The 25,617-nt window shown below is 39.9% G+C and overlaps 1 protein-coding gene across 3 annotated transcripts in view; it reads right to left on the reverse strand.

Moving 5' to 3' along the window:
- The window catches only part of KHDRBS3 (KH RNA binding domain containing, signal transduction associated 3), a 95,680-nt gene extending 70,975 nt beyond the window's left edge, over positions 1–24,705 (reverse strand). For all 3 annotated transcript variants that reach the window (XM_059815414.1, XM_059815413.1, XM_059815412.1), the window contains exons 1-2: positions 24,595–24,705; positions 206–324 (exon numbers count right to left, since the gene is read on the reverse strand). In XM_059815414.1, the coding sequence (XP_059671397.1) occupies positions 206–324; positions 24,595–24,682 (207 nt within the window). In that variant the 5' untranslated portion in view covers positions 24,683–24,705. The remainder of the gene's footprint in view (positions 1–205; positions 325–24,594) is intronic.
- Between the last annotated feature and the right edge of the window lie 912 nt (positions 24,706–25,617).

Genomic DNA, 25,617 nt, shown 5'->3' on the forward strand with positions numbered 1-25,617 from the left:
TATTTTTTGTGTGACCAGCACCACTTTCCTGCACATTTATTCCAACAAGAACCATTCCTACCTTAGAACTTCGATAGAACAGACTGCGGAACAGTGATAGTAGAGATGGAAAATACCAGTAAGTGTAACAGTTAAACTAGTTAAGATATTAGTGGAATAACTTTTATAAGCACTTAGATTTATCAAGTATGAAAATTGGGCTTACCTTAGGGAATTGTTTTACTGGAATCAAAACTTTTTGTCCCAACTTCATATTTTTGTTGATGACTACATCAATATACTTTTCTTCTTCCTTTCCTTCCCCTTTTTGGAATTTTTCAATTTCTGTTAAAGGAAAAAAGTTAGTTATTTTCTCAGTTTAATACAACAATCTAAAAGCTGAGAATGTTCAAAGGCAGCATAAATTTAAAACTTTAAAACTAATACTGTATGGCATAATATGTAATTAATGCATATAATTAGTTACATAGGTCTATGGGGTAAACCATGTTTTGCTTTTTCAGGCTTTTTTAATAATCATGTTCATATCAGCACCTTAATTAGCATTGCAAGCAGTTTAAATGTAGCTTTTAATACTTAGGATACATTTGTTTTATATGGCTCAAGCAGGAAAAACTATTTAGATACCTTTATTCACTTTTAAATTCAAAAACTTACAGCATAGTTTAATACTTGACTATTTTATTCCCCTATACTATAAACAAAGGGTAGAGTTTTAATAGTGGCTGTCTACAGTGCACTTATGAGCAAGTGTCAAATCAGTCTTTCAAAATTTCAGAAATGTAATTGAGGCACATAGATCATACCCAAAAATCCGAGATCAGCGTTATACCAATGACAACAGAATTAGGAATGAGATTTAGAAGTTCAAACCCAGGCTGCATGACTCTACTCATTCCAGAGCTACATACAAAACTGATTCTTGATTATAATTCTCTCCAAGTATTAACGCTGCAGTGTGCTAGTGAAAAATTGCAGATTTCATTTCCTTGGTGGGGAAATACGAGCGCAAAAGACAACTAAAAATGAAGTACTGCCCAACATCTTTGCTGGACTGGAGTCCAGCACGCTGTGAGCTGCAGCATTGAACATGTTAGCATAGAACGTACCAAAATCCAACCAATTTCAGAAGTGCGACAAAAAGTTCTTCTATGGTCATCTAGCATTTGTCCTCCCAAATCTTCCACTACTTGTTAGTTTGTCACAACAAAACACACCCTTCTACTCTACTTCACCAGTAGAGGTTAATGACATTTAAAGACCTTGAAGTTTCTTTAGTGGGAACGTGATCTTATGCCAACAGCAGACAGTAAGAAAAACTTTTGAGTGCAAAGAAAGCCAAAAATATAGAAGGAGAAAGCATCTTTTAGGTACACTTTAAAATACAATTTAGTTTGAAAGTACTTCCAATGAAAAACAGAAGAGGCAGTAAACCAACACATTTCTTACTACAGAGAAAATCCATGCATCATTAACAGCTTTGTCTAATGAATACCAGTCCATTCCCATTCACCACAACAGAAATGGAGATGCAAACATCTTTCCCAATAACAAAATCCAGTCTTCCATGCAAGTTTTCACCTCACTAGCACAGAATGGGAAATAAATGCAATTGCATTTATTCAAGTTAATGTTCAGTGACCGAAGAACTAAGAAAGCCAAACTACCCTAAGACTACCTGAAGGCTTCTTGGAAGAAAAGCCTTCCCCAGCCATACTTTCAAATCTTCTTGTTAAGTCCCTAGGAAGTTTTTGATTCATATGGATTCTAGTAATGTAAACACTCTGGAGGAGCCCTGTCAAGGCAACCTTCCTCTGAACCATCCTTTATGTTACAGCACACACAGAAAACTCCAAACCCCTCAGCCCACAGGCTGACAGCTACTGAGGAACATTTAACAGCTGAATCCAGGTAGAAATGGAATTCACATGTTCTTTGTAGATGCCCCTTCATGGACTAGAGATTTATGGGCAATTAAATAGATGTAAAGTTACATTGAAATTCCTTTCCAGATGAAATTAAGACTGAAATTTTCTAGGGCATGATGTTCCCACTCAGAGCAGGTGACTAGTATTTTTTAGAAGTCAAAGTTTCTGAATATCACATTCAGACGTAAGAGTATAGTACTATCACAGCACTCAAATACAAATAAACTACTTAACACCCCTGCTTCCTGATATAACAAGGGCAGTTATGATAAAGCTCTGATTTCTCTGGGAAAAGATGACTAGAGGTTTGTATGTTCTACAAGTAGGAAACAGAAACATGACACTGATTTTTAATCACATACACCAACCACAACATTAAACAATCTAAATACTCAAAGCTCAAAACTGATCAGACATATAAGCTGCTCTTTAGCAAGATTTTATACCAAGAAATACCAAATATTGAAAATGTAATAAAAATACATCCACTTAGTTATGACTGAAGCAAATGCAGTTACAACAAAATTTATACGACTTCATTCAGTAACAACTTTAAATGTTAGGACTAGAATTTGTTCAGAAAAATCAGAAAAGCACAGTTTAACTCCATTCAAGATTAAGAATTATTGCACTGTGCTGTAGTATTTTGGAATGGATCAGTGCACCAAAGACCCCTGGTAGTTAGATTGATACAAGCTCTTTAGAAGCTTTCAGTAGCTATAATCACTGTTACAGTGAAGGACTTTCTCCTGAAGTAATCTAAACATATAAAGTAAAAGTACCTGTAACATCAAATCCCACCACGTTTTTATAAACTGGTAAAGCTGAAGATTTGTTTTCTCGTCTTGAGTCATATACTGTTCTACACAACTGCATAGTATGGCATATACTGCAACCCCCCTGCCCACCTGAAAATTTCATTTCATAAAAATTGCATTTCTAGAAGTAGTAAGGAATTTTAAATTAGAACCACAAGTTTATGAATGAACAGTGGTTTAAGGACCTTCTTAGAAATTGCCATGAAATATTACACCTAAAAGTGAGTTGTTTCAAGAACATTCAGATGTCTCAAACGGACTTGTCAAGGTCAAAATGTATTTTAAGAGTTTAGAGCTGAGTTCTAACAGTATCTCAATAACATTCCTCAGATGAGCCAGCTACATAAATTCCATCAGATTAATACATTGCTATTTGTATTTCCTAAATATTTTAGCTTAAGTTATTTGAATTCAGGATTTGAAGGACTTGACTGCAACTTAATGCTAGAAACACTCAATTCTATAGTATTTTGATTTACTTAATATAAAGATTAGAAAGGTCTTAGAAAGAACATTGTTGCTCTAGTAATCACTCAACTTGAAATGGCCAAAATAAATTCAAATAAATCCATTCATTACTCCAAAGATCAGTTTTCCTACCCCAAATGGCTACATACCTTTTATTGACCATTAAGAACAACAATTTCTTTATCTGTCCTAACTCCCACTGTTTAACCAACTTTGCATTTGCTTGAAGCTACTGAAACCCGTAAGAGGCTGACAATTAACTCTTTTCCCCATGTGTTTTAAAATCAAATGACTTGGATTTCTTCTAATAAACACCCATAGCCCATTGCCATAGCACTACAAAATAAGAGAAAAGATTTCTTCTTATCATGGTCCAAAATTAATCAAACTGACTTAAGATTACACATATTCACTCCTATCATAAGACCTCCATTCTGAATGAACAATGTCAAGGCCACTGAATTACTGAAATTTTATCTTACATTGAGATCACAGTTTACCTCAGATTTTTCTGGCTTTTCTTGTCATTTCTTTGCACTTATATCTAAGATGAATATGAAATGAAGTTAAGCATTAGAACTTTACCCATAACTGCACAGGTCATTCAGTATCAGACATACACCGAGCTTTAGATAATTAGGGAAAAATCATGCCAGATCACACAGGAAATCCAATCAGATTTTCAAGGTCAAATGGTTAGGAAGATTTGCCTTTTCCTAATCCTTAGATTACATTCTGTACTGCTTAGCTATATGAAGCTATGACATTTCCTAGATCACAAATAGTAAATAAGCATGTGATTAAAGCCCCCCATAATGCTGGAGATAAAAATCCCATGCTCTCAGACCAAGGATGCAGCTAATGCAACAGTCCAGAAATTCAACCGGATGAAGTAACTGCATGGCTTTTTTCTTTACATTTAATCATAGCAGAGAGATCTAAGCAATGATTACTCCTCGGTTAATTCACCGAATAATGTTGCTAGATACATCAGATAATGACAAAGTAGAATTGTTCCACGTTAATCTTTAGGTAGAATTAATCTTCCCGTGACAGAACTACAAGCCAGGATTCCAGCTCCTTCTAAGCCAATACAAATACTTGAGGTTTATGTAGAACAAAGTGATGCTCTGTATTCATCTGTAGTAAATCAACATAATCAATGCAAGATCAAATGTCAAACTCAAAGTAAACAGAAATGTTTACCACATTGCTCCTTAATACAATGTTTCCAAAACACAAGATCAGGAGAAACAGGTAAATTTGTCTGTAAATTCTTAAGAAACATTCTACTATTTTTCCTTAGACTCAGAAGTCTTATCAGATACCCTATTAAATCCAAATCATTTCACACTAATTTTTCTACTTCAGCTGGAAGAACAAGTGAAGAAACCAAGGCTCAAATTCTAGAACATCAAATGATCACGGCTTCAGAAAACATAGGGGGTTGACAGAACTGCAATGAAATTTCACTGGAAATAGTTTCCACATTAATTTTGAAAATTAAAATACTGTAACAGCATTATCCTTTATAAACACTCCTAAATAATGCTTGACTGAAATACACTGTAGATATTTGGGAAATTACTGACACTATACAACAGCAGCAGTATAGTTTGTTTTGTTTGGACAACTCCAATTTTATTAGCTTCTAACTAAGAGAAAGAAACATTAAAATTTAGACCAAGTCAACCAAACAAGTCTGTTATACAGCTACTGAAGCATGCCCCAACAACAACAGTATTTCTCAGTAAATTCTCAGAATTCATAGCTGACACATCCCGTTCAGAAAGCTCTTAAGTCAAATTGAAGGCTGTGGAAGTATCTTTATATACTTTCCCTGTCCTTTTACTTCTTGACAAAACTCTGCTATGTCCGTTGCTGGCAATACAACACTGAGCTAGATGGAGATATAGTCTGACAGTACGATTCTTATGGTTTCACATTAGAAAAAATCAAAATGATGGTACTACAAAAACCAGACTTTGGCTTATTAGTTTGCATTTGATCTCCTTTAAGGAAGACACCCAAGCTTTGGTAAGAGACAAGCTTCCAGAGGAGGAGGGAGGACTCCAAGAGAGTTGCTGCAGAACTTCAGAACAAAAATAGCTTTTCCTTAATGGAGGAAAACACATAGACAATATTGGTTCAGTTCTCAAACCTTCTACATTGCTTCCAGTTCAGAGTATCAGCAAGTACTTCTGAAACGGTCTTTGGGATTAAAGCATTACTTTATACCATGTGTAGAATTCTCCAGCATTCTATATTGTTTATTTGAAAATTTTCGTTGTAGTAAAATCCATACTCCTATCTCAGAAGGCACATTTTAAGCACACCTATTCTGAAAATACCGGCAGTTAGAACTTTTGCAGCGGAGTCAAGTCATAGGAAGTCTGCTATGCTGGATGTTGATTTAATGCTCACAGTCCTTCCAAGAGTTCTAATTTTGATGACATCGATGATAGCTTAATCTCATTATTGTCCTAATAAAATGGTCTCGACTGTGCTTCAGATTATACATCTCTTACACTGGACTCCTTTATTCCCTCCCCTACTAATGGGGCAATTAAATTATCTGAAACAGCACCTCTCCAACAAATATGTCTTGTTTTTTCAGCTGAAAATACTGCACAACATGAACTTGAACTATAATCACACTAAGGCTTTAATACATTTCAAAAGGCTTTCTGAAATAAACCCCACAGATTTCCCGAAGGCAGCCCATAAGAGACCTACAATCACCCTCCCTGTCCTCTTGATCAGAACGAAGCTGGATGAGCCTCCCAATTTTTGCACTAAACAGAAGAGGTAAACTTAGCCTCCTGCTTTTAAGATACTCAAAAGATGTCTAGCATAGCCTAGTTCATTTTAAAGCAGTTTGTGTACATATTCACAAGAGATGCAGAATTCCTCAGTTTGAGTTGTATGTAGCATCCCAATACCCCAGAAAAAACCAACACAATTGAGACAGCAGCAACTAAGCATCTTCTGATGTAAGTAAATGCTTGGAAAAATATCCCTTTCTCGACGCACAAGATTTTTCCAAAGCAAATACTGATGAAAAAGGCAAATTAGAGAACTAAAGTAATCAAGCAAATAAAACAAGAATAGCCTCACACATTTTAAAGGGAGTTATATATGTGGAGTGGCTACATGTACATCCATCCTGCATGGGTCTAAAAGACTCCAATCAAAAATGCAGTAATATTTTCAATTTTTAATGCAGCTGCTCTATTACTGCACCCGTTCTTCTATGAACTTCAGAAAACTCCACCTATCCTCAGCCATCATTTTGATACTTTAAAAAAAGCCTTTTGAAGACACAAATTTAGCCTCCACAGTAGGTCCTAATTCTGAACTGGCATAAAAAGTAATACATTAAGAACACAAACTGTGCAAAAGAAACATAGGAATTAGTTTCAACAAATGCACATTACAATAGTTGAATTCAGAGTAACTGTCTTTTATATGTCACCTTAATTTTGTAGAAGCAACTGACAATGAATCTAATTTGAATTTACAATAAAATGAATGGTTCATGCTAGAATGATGTCTACAACATTCAGCATACTCAAATTAAGAATTTCCCTGTTGAAGGACTTAAACCAATCTTTATTTAAATTGCATTCACAGGCATTGTAAGTTCTATTTTACAGTCTAAGTACTACTGTCTGCACTGATCTGAAAATACATTTCAGTCACCAGTATGACAAATATTTTGAATAGGCCTTTTTATTTAAGCAATTCAAAACTAATTGAACACCTATTACCTTCACATCAAAAACAACTACACTAAAATCTTTTCAGACTGATTAATATTAGCAATAAAGTAGAAAGTACCACAGTAGAAACTGTCAGAAGTAGCATCTAAGATATTAACAGATGTTCAGCCTTGCTCAGGAGAAAAACCAAGATGTAAACATAGGCTTCAGTCCCATATACCCACTCTATCCACTGAAAATGACTATTTATCTCATTGTGAGGAGATAACAAAGGGCTGAAATTTCCTATATGATTTACCTACTGTTAACAATTTTCTTTAAACATGAATGTTTGTACATTAGCATGATCAGGAATCCAACTGCAAAAACATCAACTCATTTGCTCCATAACTTAAAAATTCCAAAGGCAAATTATATGTGGAAAAACAGTACCCAGTGTCCTACAGTCAAGTACTTCAAACGTGGATACAGCATCCTATCAGGAACACCTAACCTTGCTGCCTAAATATTGGCAAAAGCATTGGCTTTTGTCCTGCTTTGAGCAGGAGAGTGGATCTTCAGAGGTTTCTTAAAGCCTCAAGCATCCTATGATTCTTCCTGTAAGGAGAAGGTGTCCAAAAAGGGACTCATGCTGTCTTGTATTTACCTGCTGTATCTACCGAGCAATAGCCTATAGATAATACTATTCTCCTTCTGCAAATATTTTTTTGTGCTTCCATGTGACAGCACAAGTAGCTCCCAAGCCCCTAATGCAAAGCTCTGAAAGCCCTCTAAACTATTTAGATGGTGTGGTAGGAACAAAGTGGAGGAGTTAGTATTAAGTAAAGTAGTTCCCTCAAAAAGCAGCATATGCAACGATGACAATGGCAGTATAGACATAAAGCTACTTCGGATGCAGATTTCAAATGTAAATCCATGACTTATTTCAGAAGGGGATCCAACATACAGATCATCTTATACTACTTGGGCATAGGGCTTAGACAAAATGAAGTTAATATTTTGTATCAAAAGCCCTTACAAAGGCTGTTCCATCTTCATTTGTATGTATGAACACAACCAGGTAGCCCTTACACAAGATTTAACTTGTCATCTTGGTGAGTCATCAAGAAAAATCTATATCCTTTCTTCCTTATTACGTACGTAGCGCTATTCAATACACTTTGTGATTCCTTTAACAACTTTCACAAGAAGGGAAAGCATAATTCAGATCTCATTTGAAAAATGGATATGACCCACCGCTCTTAATATGCATATATCCCATTTTAAACTATTGCCAAGTGGAAACACTAGCCAGAGCAGACGTGAGCACTATCAAAGACCACATTTAAAGCTTTTCAGGGTACTGGCAAAGACAGTGCAGTCTAAAAATCTGCTGACATACTCAAACCACATTTAATACTGGAAGATACCTACACTACCAAAACACATCTTAGTAGGGTATCTTCCATCCCATATTCTATATAATTGATAGTTACAAGTGTATAAGTGTAGAACTGTTTACCTAGCATTATGCAAGATTTATGTAGCCATCAGCAAGACAGAGTAGTGTTATCTTCCCCTACTTCTCTAAAAATCATTTTCAGCAACCCTAGAGCTTTGCCAGCATGCTCCATCCCAGCTGACAGAAGGCCAGGGTACAGCCTCACACTTTGGCAACCCTTAGTTCAGTAGTGTGTCATATCCTATTGCTAAATCCTAATAAAATACAATTCACACTTAAAAGTCACAATTTACTTGAAATAATCACTAAACCAAATATCTCAGGAGACATCCACAAGTGCTGAGGGAGCTGGCTGATGTCATTGACAGGCCACTCTTTGAAATGTCATGGTCATCAGGGGGTGTTCTTGATGACTGAAGCACAGTAAGTATCAGTCCTCTCTTCCAAGAGCAAGGAGGAGGATCTGGGAAACAGGATGGTAAGACTCACCTTGATCCCTTGGAAGGTGATGCAGTGAACAGCCCTGGAAAACCATTTCCAAGCATACAAAGGACAAGGTGATTGTGACTAGTCTGGATGGATTTACAACAGGGAAGTCACGCCATACCAAACTAAGCCTTTGTCAATATGAGTACCTCTCCATCAACAATGAGTACCTCCACAGATGAGACAGAAGCAGCTGATATTGTCCATCTCATCTATAGTAGGGCTTTTGATACTGTCTCCCATACCATCCTCATGTAAACTGAGGAGTTACAGGCTAGAGGAACGGACAGTGAGGTGGACTGAAAACCGACCTGCTGGGCTCAGAGGGTTGTGATCAGTGGCATCGCAACCAGTCCAGCTGGGGCCAGACACTAGTGGTGTGCTTCAAGGTCAATGCTGTCTAACATCTTCATCAATGACCTGGATGATGGGACAGCACAGCTTCAGCAAGTTTACAGATAACAGAAAAGTGGGAGAAGTAGTTCAAACACCAGAGGGTTGCAATGGCACTCAAGTACCTTGATGAGCTGGAGAAGTGGGCAGACAGGAATCTCATTTAATTGAAAGGGAAGTGCAGAGTCCTGTACCTGTGGAGGAATAACCCTATCCACCAGAACAGACTGGCAACCAAACACCTAGAAAGCAGCTTTGCAGAAAAGGACCTGGGAGTCCTCACAAGCTGAGCACTAGCCAGGAACATATGCTTGCGAAGCCACCATCATCCTGGGCTGCACTAGAACAGCATTGCCAGCATTTTGAAGGTGGTGATCCTTCCCCTCTACTCAGCACTGCTGCAAGTTTCAGCAAGCTACTTGTTTGATTTCTTCGGTTTTGCAGAAGTGTTTTGAAAGGATTTTTTAAAGGAAAGATTTATTTAATCTTTGGTATTTCTGAAGAATACTAGTTCTAGTGAATTCTCTTCCCAGCCCAAGATTTATTTCTCATGAAATACTGTAGCCCAGAAAGCCATGATTTGTTACCTGAAAGCATGCTAGAAATTCATGTTGCATCATAGGATTACATGTGCTCAAACAGTCCAGAGAAAGATTTGCCAGAGCCAGTACCAGTACCGCAGTCCATTGCTTTCCCTCTCCAATAGCCCCACCATTACTCTACTCTGCACAGCTGGAAGTGTACACATTCTTTCAAAGTTGCACATCTCTTCCCTCTGCTTCCCTGAACACATGCTGTCTAAAATACATTTCTGCCCAATAAAAACTTACTGTTTGTATTTCAGTGTTAGAGAAAGGAACAGAGATGAGGCTATCACAAGTACCTGCAATGCATCTAAATTCTTACACTGAATTCAGTGAAAGTCAGTTAGCACCAGACACTGTTGGACTTAGAAAACTCATACCCACTGGATCCAACATTACCAACAACTGTTACCTCACTCTTACTATGGAAATTGAGAAAAACATCTAAGTTCTGTGACACCACACTGGTCAAGTGAACTAGGAAAGCGAACGCTACACTACTTTGGTGCCTGTGAAAAATGGGCTATTGAAAACAGTATATGCTGGAGGAACCTTCATGCATCTCTACGTTGACTCAACCTACCTTTCATAAGTTTCTCAGCTTGTTGATTCTAACACAAGTTTCCTGGTCCTTTGATGTAAATTGCTCTGAGACTCAAGACTTCATGTCTGCAACTTTGTTTGCTAAAGCACAACTATGGATGTGTGAAAAGGTAAACTTGTACAGAAAGAATATGAAACCATAGGTGAATGTGAAGGGACATAATATTGTGCATAGGTTGCATTTTAATCTGCAAAACAAAAAAATAGCTCAAGGATTTGAAAAATGCTTTCAGAATAGTTATGAAAAAGGAAACAACCCAAAGATCCTAAAGCATTTGTATATTCTGGTCCCCAGATGTATGAAACAAACCTATGGAGGTTAGGTAGTGCTTTAGAAGAAAGGGGACTAATTCCAGCACACCACTCTGGATTAACTTAACATACCTCTAATCCTTCAGAAGGCCACTACTGCCACTGACAGCAGCCAAGAGGCAAAACACTACTTTTGATACAATTACTGTAGGCAGTACTTTTATTTCATTATTTGTCATCCATTACAGTCCTTGGCTGCAGTAACATAGCTTGGCAGGAAAAACATACAAAGGCAGCTTGTACATCTACTGCCCTATGGGAAAGGGCAGCTTAAAAAAATTCATGCGGAAATTTTATGTATGAACTTCAACATAAATTGAATGTTAAAAACTCTTGGCATCCAAGTTTATTTTTAACTAGCACTGGGATAACATCAATTACTATCCCTTCCACATGCTCAATAGCAGGTGAATCCAAATATCTTTTCTGTGTATGAAGATACATATTACACAGAATTAAGCAGATTGCTACAACATTCAATTGCCTCCAAATATTATTCTATTAAACTTATTCTTGTAAAATCAGTTGAATCACTTCCAGGGAAGTCTGATCTTGGTCTAAAATTCCATGAAGAGTGATAAACCTTAAAAGTCCAGCAAATGGACTCATTCCAGCTGCAACACACAAGGGAAGGAACTAACATCTGGGCCAACAGACAGTTTCTCCAGGAAAGAAGTGAGATCCAAGTTTGCAATATGCCTAATCTCTGTAGGACCATGTGTTTATCCAGGTAGCACCTTCACTGAGGAAAGCTGTCTTCCAACTTCTGCAGCATCTATCAGAGAAAGTTTTTTCTTAAAATAGTATTTCTAGCATTCACCTAATAGAACATTACTCAATTTTCCAGATTTAAGAAAAAATGAAACAGACCTTCATACGTATACCTGCGTAAGTCTCTGAAATAACTACCAACTCACACCAGTAAGCTTTTGCTGAAACATACCTTGTAAAGAAATCTAAAATATGCTACAGTTTTAGTAGCATTTATGGTATGGTTCTACTTGCCATAGGAAACAGCTCTGAATTATAATTTTTAGATAGTGTCTTCATGTGTAGCTTAAACTGAACAGTTCCTTCTGAACAAGTCATTTAAGGTTATGAATTTGTTTATAAGAAACATCTTCAGTAAAAAGTATTTTTTAAAAACACAAGGTCAAGTTTCTTCCCAATAGACACCATTATGTTTTATAGCTATAAGAAGCAGAATACCTGAATGATGTTCTGAGCAACTACTCAGTGGAGTCAAGATAACTGCAAATTCAGTTGTCTTACAAATTTGTTTTGAAGACAGTTTAAAATCAAGTGCTTATGTGAAAGTGGAAAATGTGATGCCTCAGTTTTACTGCAGTTTCAGAAGCCACATTATGTCATGTAGTTATGTGATGAATTTTAGAAATGTTACTGGTTTAGTTTTAATCCAGCTAATTTCAAAATCCCAGCACATGCACAAAGAAGCTGACATCAAGTGCAGTGGAGCAATTCACAGCCAGGGAAGTACACCTACATTCAAGCTGGGACAAAGCTGAACTGCTCACATTGAGATATTAGTAGCACCAGGAAAATGCAGAAGCTGCTACTAACCAGACACCTGCCCCGTCTGTCCCCCACCTGCCTTCATAATCCCGTATATTCACATTTCTGCTCCTTCATCACTTGTGTCTGCCAAGAAACAGTGAGAGAAGTGCGAACGCCAAGAACCTGAGGTGCCGTTACTTCTTGCTTCAGCGCTGTTTAAATTGCTTCTACCCAGGAAAGGAAATTTGGATGCTCCAGTCTCCAGCAGTCTAGCACCGAGTTACCTTCTAGATGGGGCAGAAGGCAAAGGGGATGCGAGAAAAAAGGCAGCTACCCAAGAAATTCAGGGTCTGGGTGCCCGAAGGACAGTGAGACAGCAATAACCACTTAATGTGGCAGATTGTTCTATCACTCCCTGCGACTAGAGAAGCAAAGCCTAAGAGCACATTTGGGAAGAACAAAAGACCAAAACAGTCATAATGGGTACTTACAGTCCCATGAATAAGTCTTCCTAAAGGATGGTTTGTGTGTATATTAAGTTTCAAATCTCACTTCCCCTTCTTGATTTATTGATTTTAGAGCAAGTGCAGGAATGACTTAGTTACAAACAGAATAATCACCTAAAATACTGAAATGTGCTACTTCACATAAATGCAAGAAATAAAGATGCTTAACTGAATTGAAAAAGATCTGACTATCCACTAACAATAAATCTGCAAAGAACATTTAACAAGGGAGAAGTTAAACTCTTCCTCAAGCCATCAGGAGAAATATAGGAACAAATACCTACCTCTACCGAATTTGACATGAGGGTTTAAAGACTCTGTCATCAGTGTTTCACAGAGCAAGAAAATATCAGAAGTGCTAGAATGAATCTTCACTGAATATAAATGGAACTACATTCCCAAAATTGCTCTTTGGCAGTAACCCTTTCTGAAAAACCACACAACTAATTTAACAGGTTGCTATTCCAATTTACTATAGTTGTATCTTAAAAATATAAACATAACACTAAATTATCAAAAAGAGCTGGGAATGAGGGAAAATTTTTCATTAAATTCATACAGCTTTGATTTTACCCTTGCATAGTAACTATCTATTGGCAGTACCTCTCGACAAGAAGCAAGGGATTAACTATGTAGCTGTCCAGTACCATCTATTTTCTTTAATCTATTTTTCTGAAGGGGCCATCTGCTCTTATTTCTTCATTTCATGGCCTAGCTTGCAATTGCATTCACTATTCTATCAGGATTTCAATTAGTTACATGTAAAAATTTCTCCCATGTCAGGATAGCTGTCTTGAGGATGAAATACTGTAAAGTGAAGAGGGGTTATTACCAAAAGCTGATTGACTATAATTGATACTGCTCAAATAGCTAATTAGTCATCAATAAAATGAAGGGAAAATAATGCTCTAACATTTGTTTTATTACAACACAGCTTGACATCCATTACTGACAAGTACGCAGAGCCGTGTTTTAAGGTACTGAATCTGAATAAAGGGACTACGGTTGCTTTCTGTATTCTCTGCACTCAGCTCTTTTCAGATGACTCTGCAGAAAAGCTTCAAATCTCTGCTTTGATAACAGCACCAAAACCTTCCAAATGAGGTGCCCAAAATACCTCATACAAATGCTGACAAGACATACCTACATGATTAGCATCATTTGCGGACTTATGAATAATGAACAGTTACTTAGAGGAGTTTACTCACTACAAACTGCATGTTTGAGCTCTACCCAGGTATTACTCCAACACAATAATATCAAGTCAAGCAAAGGATTCTGAAAGGTCTGTAAAACTATAGGTTTCATTCTGTACATCCTCCTTCATCCAAGTGGGAAAGAAAAGTACTTCTGATTTGATTTTTTCTACCCGTTTCACTGTTTTCCCCAGCAGAAAGACCAAGCAGGAGGCTATCCAGCAAGCTGAGTACTTTAGTTAGTGCCTAGAGCAGGTAACTTCTCAGCATCATCTTCATGAAAGCCATCATAACAGGCAGCCTTCTAGCCTGGACAACCAGCACTGAAAGCTTTGGTCACTGCTTGGAGCACATTGACAAGAATAAGGGAGCAGTGCCTTGAGGACCTATAAGCTACTCAGAAGCAGAAAATACACTGTTAGTATAACGCTCAGCATACCACTGAAGTCTAAAGAAACTATGATCTACTGGTTAAGAAAGCAAATCACATCCATTTTCTTCTATCAGGGACATTAATTTAAAAAGGATAATTTGTCTAGAGTTCTTCATAGAGCCGATCTCACAGCCAGCTACTTGCCACTTTGATAATGAAACACACATCAGCATTTTTAATTAACCTTATATTGAACTAGGTGAACTATTACTCAGTGTTCCAAAGAAGGACTGTTATTTCAGGAGACTTGTAAGTTCTGTAAGTGCATCTATGAACAAATGATTTATAATAACACTATGGTAGCTTCCCTGCACGCTCCATTTTATCAGCCAATAATAATGTGATATTCTAAGCACTTACGAGTTTAAAAGTCTGGTGAAGTATTTCTTCCAAAAGTTCCTTCAACACTTACCAAACCGGACTGACTGACAGCAGTCTGAACTAGTTAAAGCATAGATCAAGAGAACAGCTATTTCGGCTCCTGCCCACACCTCAGTTGTATCTGGAAACCCTGCGTGCGCAGGTGAGGTCCTCCATCATAGACACAGCCTTCAGTCCGTACTGGAGCCCAAGCTCCTCATCAAGGTACGAGCAGTAAAGACAGATACCTGCGAGCAGAACGATGCAGCCAGTGCTAATTTCAAAGAGGCCATTTACCAGTTAACACTTTACACCTTCAGCATCGACTTCACCTGTGAAACGCGATGTTGGCGAAAACGGTTCTCTGAGCGCTGAAGCCCGTTAAGCGAACGCTGGCTCTGGGGAAGGGCCTGCGCTGTAAGCAGCGGGCAGAGCACGCCCGGCTGCCAGGTATCGCGACAAGCGAGGGGCGCTGGCGGCTCCCTCAGAAGCGGCTCTCGGGGCGGGGGACCCCCCCGCGGAGCCCCGGCGGGGCTGGCCTGGCTGCGCGCTAGCTCCCCCTGCTGGCGCCGCGCCGGCACTGCAGCCCCGGGCCGGGCCCTCACGCCGGCGGGGCGGGCTGCGGCCCACCCCGGGACTCCAAAAACGGCCCGCAAAGCCCTTCAGAGAGCTCCCCGCAAAATAAAAACGCACGAGGGTTCTTCTCTATACTCAGTGACCTACTGCTAACACAGTGGGGTTTCCTGACACGGAGACAGCGTCCAAAAACCTTCCTAAGTTACAGCTTCAAAACTTCAGCATTGCTGATTTAAGATGCTCTACAGGTATCCCACAGGAAAACCCACAGCGGAACACTTCTGCTCTTTCCAAAGTGTGCTCATAATACACCATAATTGCCCGAGATCCCCAAATTAACAGAAAAAATAAGGCTGGAAGACATCTTAAAAGGCCATTAATTCCCTCAGAAGCATTTTACACAGCTATACTTACATCATTCCCAATATTTGTTTCACATTCTATTAACAGGCTTCTGTGAAGACTACAAGTACAAAACGCATCTGAAGAACAGATACAGTAAGCTTTAAAAACATGACAAATCTTCCATTGTATGCTTTTATACAGTAGGCCACTAGAAACCTAATCATTTTTTCCAGACCATGGATGCATGGTGTAATAAAAAGGTCAAGGGTATATGATAAGTGAAAAGAACCTTTAAGACCAATCTGTGTTACACAAGACAAATTGGACCACAGTAATCCTTTTCAGCCCTAAGGTCTAGCACTAAAGTGCCACATTTTACCTTGCAGACAGCCTAGGATATCATGAGGACCTCTCTAGAAAAGCAGCAAGAGTTAACCAGAGCTGAAGGTACCGCTGACACCTCCCCGCTGCGAAGCAGAAGTGCAGCACATTAAATCCTGGCTGTGTGCAGAGGAGCCAAACGGAGAAACTGAGTCAAACCACTAGGAAGAAATGCTTCACTTTGAGAAACTCCTCTACCTACTATAAAAGTTTTGGGGAACACCTGTAAGGAAGGCAAAAAACTCAGCTGTGACACACCCTTCCTTGAAATTAGGGCTTCTTGATCCTAAAAAAGGCAGGCTGGAAGTGGTCATGAAACAGGTAATTCAGTGACAAATCACTCCAAGTTTTTGAACTTCCATGACAGTACAAATGGACCAAGAACTTTGTACTCAAACTGCATGAAGGCAAGTCTAGAATAGAAAAACCTGTTTTCCCCTCAAACTCAGGGAGGGGTATAGGATATAGTTAAACATAACAAAAAGCCATGAGAGAACCAAACAGATACGCTGGACCTTAGTGCTTTTCACTTTTGCAAAAGTGAAATCTATCGTTGAGCATTACTTCGGAGGTGGGCAGAAGAGAAAAAGGCAATTTTTTACTTCACTGGTTTGCCCCACAGAGCTGTATCACTCAAATCTGCAGACAAGGGAGCACATCATAGCAGGAGAAAGACAACATGAAAAAGATCAGATCCTCAGTATCTGAGGGTTAAGGAGCTCGGGGAGCAGGAACTGGGCTGCTGACCCGAGATGCACCAGGATCAGTGCTTTACCACCACCTTGAGTTGATGATCTCTAGTTCATTAGGACACAGATCAAAAGGAACCAGTAACAAAAACTTTGTCCATTATCAGTTGACTATAAAGGAGACATGAAAGGAAGAATGGCTGCATTAAAAGCAGTCCTTTCATTTCTACATATTTTAAAAACATCATTATTATCCCAAAGCAGCAGGAAAAAGTGACTAAAATATCTAAAACTTTTTTGCTTTCAAACACATTTGCTTTCCAGAATACTGTTACTGGATAATCAGAGGCAGTAAGAGACTACAGATGCATTAACTCTCCAAACATTCAGTAAATGCAGCAGTATTCAGTGTCAGAGCCACAGCAGCAATTTTGACGTCTTCCTAGATTCTTTGTCTTGTCCATGAAGAGGTATCTTCCCCTACTGACTATTCCTTTTGTACAACCCAAATGGATTAATAAAGTTGAAGAAAATCCTCAAAGGATTTGCAACTTCAGATTTTCACTGTCACTACATTATACCAAGATAAGCACAGCAGCAGTTGTTGCAAGAAATGTTCTTTTGGATTAAGTGCAAGAACAATAGGTTTACTGAAATGATTTCTAATCTTTTACATTTCCAAATATTTTGTCAAGAAATTCTTCCTGGAAAATAAAGACCTATAAAAGAATACCTATATAGGTCAAAAAAGTGAAAGATTTACCAACTACAAGAATTAAACTGACATTTGTTTGCTGCCTTGCAACTTTGTTCCTGTTGAGCTCCTAGCTGAAGCCAAAAGCCTGATAAACACATCAAAATAAGGAATGGAAGGCAGCCAGCAAAACAGCAGCTGGAAATGGAGAATAGGAAGGAAGGAAATGCATTTAACTTTCCAGTTTCTTATTAATTTCTCCTTGAAAATAAAGTAAAAGGATGAAAAATGACAACAGAAAACAAAAGAACAATAAGTGATAAGTATGACAAAGTTGAGTTCAAGCAAAGGAATATTTTAAGAAAGGATAAACACAAAGAATTAAACAGTTGAGCAGTGCATGTGAAGACACTCAAAAATACAGCTCTCAGCTTAAAAATGTTTCTTCATTCCACTTCTCCAGCTACTACTCTAGCTTGCTCCTTGTCATAAATAACCAACCTACATCTACTGTACATCCCAAGTCATCGACAACTGAGTAAACAGCCTAACAATTTAGTCAAGATCAAATGTCCAGAAACTCATCTCATTTTGAATCAATGATGTCAAGAGATGCAAAATCTACCAGCTCTTATATTTAAGAGTTAATCCTCCATTGCTAAAGCACTGTGCTTTATTTTTTTCATTTGCACATTTTTGGCCAGACATGACCAACAGACCAGTTTAAAGGGCCTCTTAGCACCTTATTTACCTCTGTGAAGGTAGCAAGACACTCAAACCACAGGTTAATGATTACTTCACAAACCAATCAGACTAGCAAGATGCCTACAGACCTTCTCAAGCTTGCAAAGCATTGTGGTTTTTCCATGATCTTCTTGAAGATTAAGACACATGACTTCTGTACCTAGAATGTCACAAAAAAAATGAAATTTCCTAGCCCATATGCCCTCATGGTCTTAGCTTAAGGCCATAAAGATACTCATTTCCTAGCCAGTGATGCACTTGGAGCTCACACTTAGCTAGCAACATACGGCATTTAAGTCATTCCCAGAACTACTACCACCCATACCATGCAACTCCTGTTGCTCTGGTGAGACTTGCCTTCCCAGGTCTCAGGGGTAAATAACCCCGCTTTATCAAGATGCCCCACTTGCCCAGTAAAAACAGCCTGTCCTTTGCCATTTCTATTTGAAAAACAGTATTAATAATGTAAACATTAAGCTTGCAAGATTCCTGCAGAGCTCAGCTGAGAACAGTCAGTTAATTCACCACAAAATATTAGCTGTGTCAGTTACCAGTTAATCCATTTAAACATGCTTTTTACTGAAACTGCTAAATACTAATTAAAAAGTCATGCAGTACCACACTGCATACTTGACAGAGGCCACTCAACTTTGAGCTTTGATACCCAATTCTTTCAAATCAAAGCACATCCTAAATTCTTTTGTTTCCTAATTATACTTGAAGTCAGAGTGGGGGGAACTCAGAGGGCAGAAAGGTCACATACATAGATTTTAAGCACATGCAAGTCAAAAAAGCTATGGGCCTGAAGAGCAGCCATTGAGTGCTGTGACCTTTCTGATTTCTCCAGTAAATAAGTACTTTGAAGGTTACAGTTTTAATTTGCATGGCTGGTGTCGAAAAGGATTGAAAGTGACAAACCATGTCAGTCTAAATTTGAAACCTTTAAACTCGATCTCTCTCATTGACTGCCAAAGTAAGTGTGCAAGTGAATTAGAAGTCAGCTTTAGACTAAATGTGATCATCGGTGAGCAGCTGCAGGCTGGAGTCATGCTTCAGAGCAGACAAGCCTAGGGTGAAGTATGTATGATTATCTTTAGCCGCATTTCACAGCAGCCCTGTTAACACAACTGGAATACCTGATAAATCACTTCCCCAGCCTTTTAGGAGACCAAAACTGGAATCTCATTGTTAATAAGTCCTGACCTTCCCAATACAGTTTCACTGCAGTAAAAGCAAAAAGCCAAGCGTTACAAAAACATGAAGTTCTGAAGCATTACTGAACAACGAAGGCTGAGACATGAAGGACAGTCTCTGAAACAGCCCTTCTTCAGTCCAAATCTTACTTTTCATGCTGTTTAAAGAAAATAGAAATAGAACTAAAGTCAGCCTTCCCTGGTTTTATGGTGCTACCATCACACCATATCCACTCCTATCACTGTCACTTAAATTTCTCATCACGCTGAGCCTGCCAAATAGCCAATTCCACCTGCTATTTTCATAGACTTGCTTTGAAGGCTGATTACTAGAAGACAACAGAAGAGTTTCTTCTTTCTAGTTAACCTCTGAGAAAGACAACTTAAAGTGACCTGCTGTCTGAAAAAATCTTTGTCTAAAGGGCATATTACAAAATTTACTATTTCATTCAAAGTAATAGGATGCTCCAAGTAATCTTAAGACCCAATCAGCTTTCATCAGCTATATTTACTTTACAAAATGCCTATGACCTTCATAAAGTGTTTTGCCAGCCTCTAAGAGCAGGACACTTGAAGTGTTGCTCATATAATTGAGACTACAATGAAAAATAAAGGAGAGTTCAGGGTTACACAGCAACAGAGTACATGGAACACCATTAAGGACTGGGAACAAGCAGTACCATGCATGTCTGTTCCACACCATGAAATGCCTGTCCTCAGAGGAAAATGGATTATTCAGTAGCAAACTGATTATATCATAACATAGGTATATCACTTCACTGCATATAATCAAGTACATCTTCTAGAATTGTGAGAAATTAGAATTCTATTTGTGAAAAATTAAAAATCCTTGCTAAGAAGCCCTTGCATACCAAGACATATATATTCAGACTCTAACATCTATGGAACCTTAATTTATTAAGTTCCTACTTCAACCACTTTTAAAGCTATCCCTTAATTGCTAAAAAACCAGACTGTTAATATCCTCTACAATGCAGAAAGTCAGTATATTTCCCCCCCCTCACACTCCATTCTCCCAGATATTTAGGGAGGTACTGTTCTATTTGATTATTGAACTCCTACTCAAAATTTGACACAAGAAACAGCAAGCCTCTACTGATAACTATTAGACACATGGCTCAGTAAAGTCACCAATATACTGCTAGCACATACAGCCACCTACTGATAGGAAGGCTTGTTATTCCTGTACATCATCTTGTTGACAATTTAAAGGATGCCTCACCAATTTCAGATATTACCTCAAATCTTAAAGTAGCTACAATGAGCTTGTAAGGAAGAATTCCACAGGTACAGTCTACAGAGACATAAAAGTTGTCTTTCACCAATAGCACCAGTACTCATAAGGATTTCAGCTGCTCTAACTTTGATTAGAGAGTCCTCTCCACCTACACATTTAAGCATTACACAAATCAAACAAGTGCCAGGTATCCATTTTAATGTCTCCCCTGTTACAAAACATGTCTGTATCAACATGTTTTATTTAGTTAGCTTCTTCCACCTGCAATTTCACCCAACATTCACAAAATACTTGTCATAAATCAATACTATACATAGATGTTAAAGACAACAAAGATAAGTAACTCTTCTCCTACAGATCTGTCAATATTTTTACAACATCATTCCTGAACTAAGTTATAATAATCAACATTACACTTGCACATTTACCAACATTTACAACCCCAAATGCAAAGTCAGCCTTCAAAATAAAGGTCTCAAAAAAGGTTAAAAAGTTACTCAGTGTCTTGCAATGATAAACACAAAGAACTACCCTGGTTTCAGAACAAACATCACTTTCACATACAAAAATAATTTTCAGATTTTGCATAAAGATGAGCACCTCAGAGTTGTAAATAGGAAAAATACAAATACACATGTACGTAAGTCTCGCTTCTTCACAGAAGCTCATCCTTCCCAACGGTCTTCAATTACAGACCTTACTATAAGATAATAATTGCACATAATGTTCCAGTTCCCATTGTCTGGTACCAGCTGCAAATTAATCCTATTAGCATGGTCACCTTAGTACACATGCAAAATAAGTCTACTTCCAACCTGTAACGTGTTTAAAGGTTTACAGGTAAAAATAGCCCCTTTTTAGGACAGCTTAATGTTCAAGCATACAAGTAAATCATCTTAATTAGAGCAAAGGATATAGTCTAGTCTCCTGCAAAAGATTCCTAGTGTTCTAAAATTTAAGCAGCAGCTGAATATTTCAATGACTGTTTAAAGCAAAATTTAATAGGTCTTATATTTCTGTCCCAAAGAGACAAGTCATCAAATACTTGAGCAGAGTTTTCAACAAGAGATCAGTGTTTCCATGTACTATGCAGGAACAATGAAGGGTACAGATCTTTGATTTTAATGCTTTCAAAATGCTTAAAACAAGGCTTTGTGAGGGCAAGAGGTAATGCTGTCATCTCCTAATTCTGAAATACAGATTAGTAATACTGCCCTGGAAATTATTCTTGCAGCATCCTAGTTATCTCCACATTGTTCTTTTTCAGCTGAAAGGCTAACTTGGAACTCTAAGAGTACATCAAGCTCCACTTTTTTCCTGTATCATTCAAAATTATGTAATTTGTGTGTACCCAAATTATAATTTGTAATTATAAGCATAATATGCAAATGTGTCCACTTCCATTTGAGAACTGTAATTAACGGATTTTGGAAGTCTAGATACAGGACTTTTCCCTAGAAACCAATTTTCAACATGGTTAGAAATTTGTTAGCGATTTGGCTCTTTTGTCTACACAGTACACACACTTCAATTCCTTCAGCATCTTGGAAGGACTTACTAATTCAACCATACAATTTCTACAAATCAGTCTTGAGTTTCTGAAGAAAGTTGACTGATCTACAGTATTTCAGTTTAAGTAAATACAGATAGTACATATAATACTATTAAGACATCAAAATGCTATTACATAAAGCTGGTTATTTTAAGCACTTAAAACCTTTGCTAAGATATTCTCACACATACCTGGAAGAAGCCAAACTGAGAAACTTCTTTCATCCTAGACCACAAAGCTGAACAAACCCAGTTTAAAAAAAAATCAGACAAGCCATTTCATTCGCCCGCTCAGTGAAGTATCATAGAAAGAACTCAGTGGACCTGACATCTGAAGGACAAGCCAGAACTATTAAAAACACATTTCCACTAGTATTTGCCTTCATTTAACTACACAGAATAGTTACAACTAAGAAAAAACAGTCACTGACAACATTAGTATCATGACAGCATAGGTTTGTAAAACATCTCCGCTTACATTTCTCACTTGTATTACATAGTCACTTCATCTTACTTGGTTCTTTGGTGACTCTACAACTGCCCAAAAGATCTATTTCACATAGATACTATGCAAATTTGCATTTTAAACTACAGTTAACTAGTTGACAGTTACACTCCTTAATCTTTTTCTACCCATCTCTAACATGTGAAATACTTCAGATTTCATACAAGACTTCACATTCAAAGTAAGCAAAAAATCTAGAGACATACTAGAACGAAGACGTTGGTCTGCATTCATTTTTTTCACCGACATTTTTGGAGCTGTAACAAAAGCATGCATGCAGCTACCAAGTATTACCTGATAAAAGCAGGCAGAAGTTTGTCTGTCCTTTAATTTCTCATTTCAATGTGAACCTTAAAAAACTATCATAGACCCCAAAAGTCACTATTTTGACAACAGCCATACAGTCACATCTACTTCTACAAATGCTGTTTGTAAAACAGTATATCAGACTCCTGTAACTTCCTAAAATAATTTACATACGCAAGAAAGTCTTCCTTCACTAGCTGGAAAGGAGCTTCGCTAATTTGCAGCCTTAAATTCTCAGCCATCAAGCTAAATTTTAACAAGTTTATTTACAGCAAACAATACAAATATATTTAACATAATTCTCTTTCTCCCACTATCAACAGTTGTATTTTTACGAAGCTAGGAAAAATATGCAAAATACCAACCATGCAAGGACATGCAGCTATAAATCACATGGCATATGCTGGAACTGTGACAGCTACTCCTAACTCCAGAATATTTCAGACAATAGTTGACTCTCTGGATTTAGAGATGGGCATTTGCAGTCCATTACACATCAAAAACTACAGTAACATTAAAAGCCACATTGCTTCCTATAACGGGAACAGGTCTAAATCAAAGTACACTATCACAGCTTTGTAATCACTTCATCATTGCAGCTGTCATTAAGTTATCTTAGAAGATCAGCTCGTAACTTATTTCACTTGACCATCCCAAGCACTGTATCAAGTGTTTGTCTCTCCAGAGCTGTACTTGAAAATCACCTGCCATTACACAATATTTCCAAGTTTACATTAAATCATATTGTAAATCACATAGAATTACTTCTCTATTCAGTATAGTATGGCTGAAACAAAGAGCTAGCACTTTAAAGCATATCTGACATGTCAGATGCAGAAGGGGTAGGAATCACTCTTATTTGGAGTTACATAATTGCAAAAGAAAATGTGCTTTTGGGTTTTTAAAAGATTCAAAATGTGCTGTTGGTTCCTCAGTATTTTAGTTACAGAGCCAAGAGTTCCTAGGAAAGGACATCGGTTGTAGGCTCCTTTTTAAAAAAGGCTCACACACATATAAACAATGAGCTATTTATTGTTCAGAAGCACACTAGCAGGGTAAAACAGCAGAACCTTTTGGGGCTTTAATCGGCTTGAAGCCCAAGCAGAGCACAGAAGACCCAAGCTGTTCCGCACAACAATTCAAGTCGGAATCACTCACAACTCAGGCAGTGAGCGATCACGCCTTCGCTATTGTAACACACACCTATGGAAGAGCAGACGCTGGGGCAGGCAGCCCAGCCTCTGCCGCGGTTCGGGGGAGATGCTCCGCCTGCCAGAGGAGCAGCCCAGGGAGCCCCGCTGACCCCCTCGGGCAGCGCCGGGCTGGCGGGCGGAGCGCTGCCCGGGCAGCGGCCGCCGGTGCCGGGCGGACCCGCCGGGCGGACCCCCCCGGCTCCCCGCCGCAGCCCAGCAAGGGGAAGGAGGCAGGAGCCGGCAAACGCCAGCAGCCCGAACGCGAGAGACCCACCCCGCGGTGCGAAGCGGAGGGTAACCCCCTCAGGGAGCGCCCTCGGCGCCCGCCACGAACTCCGGCTCGTCCCCACCGCTCGTCCCCCCGGCGGGACGAAGCGGCCCCGCCGCCCCTCACCTTGGTTGACCAGCCGCAGGGCGTGGGTGAAGGACGGGTCCAGCGAGTCCTTCTCCGCCATCAGCTCGGGCAGGTACTTCTCGTCCATCGCGGCGGCGGCCTGGAGCGGCAGCGGAGCCGGGGCGCCGGCGGCCCCCGCGGAGAAGGGGGCGGCGGCGACGCGCGTCCGAGTCCCAGGCGGCGGTAAATCCTCGGAGGCAGCGCGTCCCCCTGGCCGCCTCCCGCCCGGGGCTGCGGGGACGCATCCAGAGGGAAGCGCCGCAAGCCGCCGGCCGGGAGCGGAGAAGGAAGAGGCGCGGGTCGGGGGGGACGCGCCCCCCCCCCCCTCCACCGGACAAGAGGCGCGAAGAAATCCCTCTGCGGAGGCGCACGGGGCGGAGGCGGAGAGAAAGAGGAAGAGACGCGCCCCGGGAGCCGCTGACCCGGGCGGGACGGGCCCCCCCGGCCTCCCGCACACACGCGCGTAGAAGAAAAGGGAGACCGCGCGGCGACTGGCGCAGAGACCCGGCCCACACCTCCAGCGGCGCTGCGCCGACTGCGCGGGCGAGCCCCTCCGCGCCAGGTTTAAATACTGCTGCCTAGGCCACGCCCCAAGCGCCCAGAAGCCTCGCCCCCTGCCCACCGAGTCCCGCCCCTGGCCGCTGCCCCGCCTCCGGCTCCTCCCAACGGGCGGTGATTGTATCACCCCCTTCACTGTCGCCCCGCCTACTCAAGTGACAACTCCTATTGGGTGGTGTGGCTTGTCAGTCAGGGTCGGGCCGCGGCTTCGGATTGGTGGCTGCTCTTGTCCTCACCCGCCCCGCCGCCGATGTCGGGGGTGGCGGTCGAGCCGGGCGGGTGCGGCGCTGAGGTAACGTTGCCACAGCGGCTCCTCCCGGGGAGTGGACGGGGCGCCGGGGCGGGTGCGAGGGGCTGGGGGGAGGCGAGGAGCGGGTTCTCCCATTACAGCCCCCAGCGGACCCTCTCCTGAGAGGAGAGCTGACGCTGTTCCCCTCCGGGCGGTCGCGGGCGCCTCGACACACG

The sequence above is a fragment of the Gavia stellata genome, chromosome 3 (assembly GCF_030936135.1).
Source record: "Gavia stellata isolate bGavSte3 chromosome 3, bGavSte3.hap2, whole genome shotgun sequence".
Lineage (NCBI taxonomy): Eukaryota > Metazoa > Chordata > Aves > Gaviiformes > Gaviidae > Gavia > Gavia stellata.